Below are 8,633 nucleotides of genomic sequence, written 5' to 3'. Positions count from 1 at the left end.
AAAACTCAATTGTAAGAAAACAAACAATTCAATTGAAAAATGGGTCAAGGGTACCTATCAGTGATACCTCATCAAGGGAGATATACAGGTGGCAAATAAGCATATGAAAAGATACTCCGCATCATATGTTCAAGGAAATGCAAATTAAAACAACAATGAGGTATCACTACACACCTATTAGAATGGCCAAAATCCAGAACATTGACAAAACCGAATGCTGGTGAAGATGTGGAGCAACAGGAATTCTCATTCACTGCTGGTGGGAATGCAACATGGTGTAGCTACATTGGAAGACAGTTGGTGGTTTCTTACAAAACTAAACATACTGTTACCATACAATCTAGCAATCACACTCCTTGGTATTTACCGAAAGGGGCTGAAAACTTATGTCCACATAAAAACTTGTACACAAATGTTGATAGCAGCTTTATTCATAACTGCCAAAACTTTGAAGCATCCATGGTGTAGGAGAATGAATAAATAGACTATGGTACATCCAGACAGTGGGATGTTATTTGGCACTAAAAAGAAATGAGCTATTAGACCATGAAAAGACATGGAGGAACCTTAAATGCATATCACTCAGTGAAAAAAGCCAATCTGAAAAGGCTACACACTGCATGATTCCAACTATATGATTTCCTGGAAATGGAAAAACTATGAAGACAGTAGAAAGATCAGTGTTTGCCAGAGGTTAGGCTAGAGGGTAGGGTTTAGTTGGTGGAGCACAGAGGATTTTTAGGGCAGAGAAAATACTCTATATGATATCACAATGATGGATCTATGTCATTACATATTTGTCCAAACCCATAGAATGTACAACGCCAAAAATCAACCCTAATGTAAACTATGGGCTTTGGGTGAATATGATGTGTCCATATAGGTTCATCAATTGTTACACCTGGCCCCACTCTGGTGAGGGATGTTGATAGTAGGAGAAGCTGTGCAGTGTAGGCGCAGAGGGTACATGGGCAATCTCTGTACCTGCCTCTTAATTTTGCTGTGAACCTAAAACTGCTGTTAAAAAAGTCTTAATAGGGGCTGGCCCCGTGGCCGAGTGGTTGAGTTCGCGCGCTCCGCTGCGGGCGGCCCAGTGATTCGTTGGTTCGAATCCTGGGCGCGGACATGGCACTGCTCATCAGACCACGCTGAGGCAGCGTCCCACATGCCACAACTAGAAGAACCCACAACGAAGAATACACAACTATGTACCGGGGGACTTTGGGGAGAAAAAGGAAAAAATAAAATCTTTAAAAAAAAAAAAAAAAAAAAAAAAAAAGTCTTAATAGAGTTCCAGGTCAGGGCCTTCTCCCATCTCCCTCGGCCTCCGCCATGGCGAATAGTAGCGGCTGCGGGACAGTGGCGGGGGCTGCGGTGGCGAATCCGAATGTGGTGATGGAGACCATGGACGTTCTGCTGGAGATTTCAAGAATTTTGAATACTGGCTTAGATATGGAAACTCTGTCTATTTGTGTACGGCTTTGTGAACAAGGAATTAACCCAGAAACTTTATCATCAGTTATTAAGGAACTTCGCAAGGCCACTGAAGCACTCAAGGCTGCTGAAAATATGACAAGCTGACTTTCTGGAGAAATCCTGATGAGCTATATCAAGCTCTGCAGGAAGATTTGAAGATTGCATTGGAGTCAAGAATGTACAGTGAAATTGCTGCATGCAGCAGTGTAGAAACATTTTCCTTTTTTAAAAGAATTATAAAACCATAGCCTTATAAATCAGTGGAAAGTGGCTTACAGCGAGAACTATCAGATGTGTTTATGTCACATCTTAGTTTTTTTTTAACAGCTCTAGTGCGTCGGCATTGCTCTGTTCATACTGATGTGTTCCTTATTTATAGCTCTGATAGCTCTAATTTTCTAAGCAGTCTGTCCATCAGTTGTGCACGTCTCCTGTGCCTGGTTGAAGTACAGTGGAACCCATGAGTAGAAATGTAGTAATGACTCGTTGACATTTCCATTATAAACTTTCATTTTGAATTGTTTATGCATAATAACTGTGGATTTATGTTGCGTGGGGCTGAAAGTTGACAAAATTTCAGCCACCGTTTGTGAATTTGGTTTAGATGCACTACGTATATCAGAATCTTGTTTTTTATAAGAGCATCGAAAACATGTCGTAATCTGCTCTTTAACGAAGAATATTGAGTTTTTTAAACCCAGAGTTTGGCAGTTATTAGTGAGAACCAGATTGTTTCTGTATTGATTTCAAAATAGAACTTTGCGAAACTTAGATTTTAAAAGTAATGACTATCTTATTAGCTTCGTATTTATCATTTGAATCATTTAAATTTAATGAGAATATTAATTGAGAATGTTTTTCTTTCTAAGTTTTGTACTCTGTAAATGATGGCCTAAAAAACATAAAAGGAAACATTTCCAACATGCAAAATTCCTTTTTTACTTTTATTACATAAAAATTAAGTGCTTCCCTAGTACATCCTGAGTGGTTATCTAATAAGTCACTGAATAGGAGGTGTCTTTCAACAAGTATTTTAATATTTTCTGAAGGAATAAAGATTACAAGTCATTAAACAAAAATAATGAGATGTTCTGAATCAAGAATTATAAGTATGTCTTTCTGAGATGATTTTTGTGTGGAATTATTTTAACCCTTAAAGTTTTAACTAGTTAAAGTTATGGTTCAAAATAAATGATAGAAAATTTACGATAGTATTGATTCTGTTCCTGTAAGAGACTTTCAACGGAATATTTGTCCCAAGACTAATACCAAGTTAATCTGATTTTGCTTCTTAAATTTTAGACTTCGTTAGCTTCTGTTTAAATAACAGTACAAGCATTCACTCTTTAGTAGCATTTTTTGTTGACAAATTGAAGTGGTTTTAAAAGGCTTAGTAAGGTTTAAATGGCAACCTTCTGTACTGCCGTTTTTAAAAATCTAGTCTTTTGACTATTTTGACTTTTAAATACATGGCATCTTTACCAAGTGCACTGGAAGGTTTATTATTGACGGGATTGGTTGGCAGACAGTAATCACTTGTGATCTTATTTGTTTGATCGTAAACACTGAAAATACTGCATGTTATTTTTTTTAAAGATTGGCACCTGAGCTAACATCTATTGCCAATCTTATTTTGTTTTTCCTTCTTCTGCCCAAAGACCCCCAGTACATAGTTGCATATTCTAGTTGTAGGTCCTTCTGGTTGTGCTATGTGGGACGCTGCCTCAGCATGGCCTGATGAGCAATGCCGTGTCCACACCCGGGATCCGAACCGGCGAAACCCTGGGCCGCCGAAGCAGAGCACTCGGCCTCGGGGCCAGCCCCTGCATGTTGTTATTTATAAAATCGTAGAGAGAACACTTTTGTCAGGCTCCACAACTTGCATTTACTCTTAGGCCATAAGAATATTTTTATTTATGACTTTGTAGATTAAGTTATTTATGTATGAAACAAAGCAGGAAAATATATTGAGAAGGAGTTATGTTTACAGAGGACTTTAATGTGTTACATTTCTGAAATGTAAACCTATATTTTTAATGCATGCTTAAGTAATATTTAAGGAAACCGAACGAAGCAATGATAAAATCAGTGTTGTACGTGTTGTCAGTGACAAAAATAAAACCATTTCGGTGGTAAAAAAAAAACGCTTAATAAATCCAAACCAAACCAACCAACCAAACAAAGTTCATCCAGGTGGCTGCCTGCATGAATAGTTCATTTTCTTTTGATCACTGAAAAGTATTCCAGTTTATGGTGTACTGCCCTTGTTTATCCTCCCACTCTGGAAGGGTATCTTGATTGTTTACAGTTTTTAATGGTTATGAATAAAGTTGCTGTAAACATTCACTGCAGTTGTTCTGTGGAAATAAGTGTTCAATTCACTGGGGTAAATATCTAGCAGTGCGATTGCTGGACTGCATGGTAGGTGGATGTTTAACTTTATGACAAACTTCCTGTCTTGCAAATTGGCTTTACCCTTTTTCATTCTCGTCAGCAATGAATGAGAGTTCCTGGTGCTCTGTGTCCTTGCTAGCAATTTTATTGGCATGAAATTTTCTTTTTTTAGCTATTCTAGTTGTGTGGTAGGATCTCATTGTGGCTTTAATTTGTATTTTCCTAATGACATATGATATGAAGCAGCTTTCCATGTGTTTATTTGCCACCCATATATCTTCTTTGCTGAAGATTGGTCTTTCAGTGTCTTATTGGGAATTTTTTGTTTTCAAATGTTGAGTGTTAATTTTCTATGTATATTTTGGCCGTAAGTCCTTTATCGTACATGTGACTTCCAAACATTTTCTCTAAGTCTGTGTCTTATCTTTTCATTCTATTAATAGTGTCTTTTGTAGAGCAAAAATTTTAAATTTTGATAAAGTCCAAGGTATAATTTTTTTCTCATGGCTTGGGCTTTTGATGTTTTATCTAAAAACTTACACCAAACCCAAAGTCAGAGTTTCTCCTAGAATTTTTGTGGCTTTTCATTTTACATTTAGATCTATGATTAATTTTGAGTTAATATTTTATAGGTAAGGAAGTATTGTTTAGGTTATTATTACTATTATTTTTGTATGTGGATGTCCAATTATCTCAGGGCCATTTGTTACAAAGAGTATCCCTTCTTCTCTGATGACCTTTGCACCTGTATTCAACATCAACAGACTATATTTGCATAGCTCTATTTCTGGCATCTCCATTCTGTTCTATTGGTCTGTGTTCTACCCTTTTTTCTATATTATACTGTCTTAATTGCTGTATAGTTATAGAAAGTCTTAAAATAGTATCTCATAATTTTTGACAGATATATTTTTGTTGTCATTCAGTTGAAAATGTCTTCTAATTTTCCTTGTGTTATCTTCTTTCGTCCATGGGTTTTTTAGAAGGGTGTTATAAATTTTCAAATACTTGTTTTATTTCCAAGATATCTTGTTATTTATTTCTAACAAAATTAATTTTGGCCAGAAAACATACTCTGTATGATTTATATCAATGAAATTTATTGTTACTTGTTTTATGTCTCAACATACTTATTAAATGGACTGTAAGCACTTAAAAAATATGTGTATTCTGTGGTTTCTGGGTATAGTGTTCCGTGAATGTCAATTAGGTCAAGGTAGTTGATAGTGTGTGTATGGTTTTTTTTTTTTTGTATCTTAAGGAAACTAAAATAAAAAAAAGAGAATATTTTCTTTTTCCCCATGTATTTATCTTTTTCAGAGCTGTGCATTCCCACCTGAAGATTGAAGCTTCCAACTGGTATGACATCTTTCAACCAGAAGAAATCCTTTTAGTGTTTTTTTAGTGCAGTCCTGTTTGAAACAAGCTATGTTAGTTTTATTTTATCTGAAAATATCTTTTCTTTCCTGAAGAATATTTTTACTGGTGTAGAATTCTGAGTTAACAGGTTATTTTCTTATGGTCTTTAAAATGTCATTTCATTGTTTTCTGACCTCCATTGTTTCTGATGATATTAGAACCACATTTACCGGTCATTCTTATAACTGTTGTCTTGTATGTAATGTGTCATTTTATCTCATTGCTCTCAGGATTTTCTGTTTTTCTTTGGTTTTTGTCAGTTTTACTAGATGTAGTTTTATTTACATATTTCCTGCTGGGAGTTCACCAAGGTTTTTGAATCTATAAATTCATAGCTACTTCCAAATTTTGGAAAGCTTTGAGCCTAACTCTTTATATGTTTTTTCTGTCCTGTTCCCTCTTTTTCCTTTGGGATTCAAATTACATATAGGTGTGATTGCTTGTATATTGTCCACAAGTCTCTGAGAATCTGTCATAGGTGACCTTCAGAAGAACTCTACAAAATAGCTTTTCTCTTTTTCTTTTACACATGAGGACACTAAGGCAGATAGAGTTTTGGTAACCTGTCCAAGTTTACACAAGCAAGTAAGTGACAGAATCAAGAATTAAATATCAATCCCTCTATCATAACCCAATGATTTAAATTAGAATCCATTAATCCATGCAGATATTAAATGGACATGTAAATAAATAATTGGAGGCAAGGAGAGAGGGGAAAGCTATTCTTTACTATGGAATGCCAACTAGTAAATGTAAAAGAAAGAATGGAGTTTGAAAAATCATTGTCTTGAAACCATAGTAGTGATAATTGATACAGACAGGAATCATCAAGGAAGGCTAAACTATTGAGTGAGATTTTATTGAAGAACAAAGTAGTTAGTAGTTACATAGTTTCAAAGTCTCTCCCCTCAAGTAGTTCCATCTCAATTGTAATGGACAACAGTAACTTTATGCTGGAAATACCTGGCAGACACTGCCTTAACCCAGTGATCAAGTTGACGTCACCCACAATGGGCTTCCTGATGTGATGCTCTGAGAAGGACGCAACATCACTGCTGCAATATTCCTACCAGAAATGCATAACCTGAATCTAATCATGGGGAGACTTTGGATAAACCCAAGTTCTAGGACTTTCCATAAAACAAATGGCCGGTCCTCTACAAAGATATCAAGGTTATTAAAGAGAAATAAAATCTGAGGAAGTGTTCCAGATTAAAGGAGACTAAAGAAATGTGACATATGAATGCAATGCATGTTCGTGGATTAGATCCTGGAAAGGAAGAAAATGCCTATAAATAATATTATTGTGGCAATTTGGGACATTTGAATAGGGACAATAGTATTGAGTCAGTGTTAGTTTTCCTGATTTTGATTATTGTGCTCTGAGTATGAAAGAAAACGTCCTTGTTCTTTGGAAACAGACACTAAAATTTTTATTAGCAATGGGGCAGAGATATCTACAATTTCTTTTTAAAGATTTTATTTTTTTCCTTTTTCTCCCAAAGCTCCCTGGTACATAGTTGTATATTCTTAGTTGTGGGTCCTTCTAGTTGTGGCACATGGGATGCCGCCTCAGCATGGCCTGATGAGCCCTGCCATGTCCGCGCCCAGGATTCGAACCGGCAAAACCCTGGGCCGTTGCAGCGGAGCACACAAACTTAACCACTCGGCCACTGGCCTGGCCCCAGTATAGCTACAATTTATTTTCAAATCATTATATTTGCAGCAAATGTGGCAAAATGTTACCAGTTGGTGAATCTGGGGAAAGGTATGTAGGATTTTTTTTTTGTGCTATAACTGCATGTTTTCTCTAGTTTTGAAATTATTTCAAAATAAAAAGTAAAAGAATTGTTATTATGACTTCAACATCACATCATAATTTATTTAGTGTAGGCTTTAACAGTCAAATGTTGATGGTTATTTCTCCATGAATATTTTGACCCTTTCTTGAAATCATTTGTTTCAAGTCTCCAGGCATTAGGATATCCTTAATCTTATTCCTTTCTATTTGAAGACCTTATTAAATATCTTTCTTTTTTTCTTTTCTCTCCAAAGCCCCAGTACATAGTTGTGTATCCTAGTTGTAAGTCATTCTAGTTCTAGATGATATATTTTAAGTTCAGAGACTCTCTAAATCTAGGGATTCTGGGATTTGGTGAAAAATATCACAGTGTAATTTGCACCACAACATTGGCCAGCAGTGTAAGAGGAATAAGAGGGAGAGAGGAATGCCTTTATTTTCTTTCACTCGAAAAGTTCCTCATTCCTGCTGCTGTTTCCATGTCCCTGGGCCTGGGGGAAGGATGGCTCCCTTGGACCATGAGAGAAAAATGGTGATGTGGAAACAGCCTGCTTCATCGCTTCCGCCAACCCTTCAGCTTCTCCTCTGGCTGTGTCCATCCTCCTCCCCAGCCCCTGGCCCAGGAGCCTTTCCTTCCTCCAGCCTCAGCTAAAGCCCAGCCTCTCCCCTAGAGTGCCCCTTAGTGGAGAGTGAGCCATTCCTACCACAGGAGGGCAGAAGAGGAGAGTGGTCAGCACCTGGCGCTGTGGGACCAGGAACAGCAGGAATGGAGATTAGAGTGAGAAGGACTTCTGAATGAGAGTGAGATATGAGTGATCAGAGGCAGACTGAGGACATTGCTGGCATCTCTATTTAGGAGGGAAGGGAGGGCCTTGGGTACAGGGGCAGAGAGCATGGGCAGGGTCTGGGTGAGATTCACCCCCACCCTCACCCCTGTCCTCTGACAACACCTCACCCCAGGTCACACCGAGGGAGCCCTTCAGGCCCAGGTGCTCCACCAGGTGGGTGTGTCTCAGCTCCTCTCCAGGGAGGACCCCTGCAACCACCCAGGCCTGGTGCCTCTTGTCCTCCCCAGGTCGGGTCCCCCTGAGTCCTGAGTCCACGTCAAGTCAGAGTGATGTTGGCAGGTGAGAAGCCAAATGCTCTGCATCACAGGGTCCTCCAGTTGTGTCACCACAACCCTGGGGGCACTGGATTCGAGAAAGAAAGAATGAAGGGCTGGATGGTGATGGACTCCCTTCTTTCCCAGTGTTCTCCATGCCAAGAAGCCCCAGCAGGTGACCTGGTCTTGGAATACAGAAACCCAGGTCCCCACTCCCGCCCAGGAATCCTGCCTTCAGTCACTTCCATTCCTGCTGCAGCTTTAGTGCTGACCCCTGAGTGAGCCCAGGTGTGTGCAGAGGGCCGTGCTGGAACACTCTTCCCCTTTTAACTGCCGGGCTCAGCCCCTGGCCATTTTCAAGACTTGCTCACAGGTCACCTACCTAACACCTCATTTCAAATTGTGACCCATTCCCCTAAACCTCCCGCCCTCCTTCTATTT

The 8,633-nt window shown here is 38.6% G+C and overlaps 1 protein-coding gene across 1 annotated transcript; it reads left to right on the top strand.

Moving 5' to 3' along the window:
• The first annotated feature begins 1,251 nt into the window (after positions 1 to 1,251).
• On the top strand, positions 1,252 to 3,650 carry LOC100049899 (mitotic-spindle organizing protein 1). The gene has a single exon (XM_005603696.4). It carries the CDS (start codon positions 1,333 to 1,335, stop codon positions 1,579 to 1,581), a length of 249 nt encoding a protein of 82 aa, XP_005603753.1. The 5' UTR covers positions 1,252 to 1,332; the 3' UTR covers positions 1,582 to 3,650.
• The last annotated feature ends 4,983 nt before the right edge of the window (positions 3,651 to 8,633 follow it).

This window comes from Equus caballus, chromosome 20 (assembly GCF_041296265.1).
Source record: "Equus caballus isolate H_3958 breed thoroughbred chromosome 20, TB-T2T, whole genome shotgun sequence".
Taxonomy (NCBI): Eukaryota; Metazoa; Chordata; class Mammalia; order Perissodactyla; family Equidae; genus Equus; species Equus caballus.
This window is presented reverse-complemented; position numbering and strand designations above follow the sequence as displayed.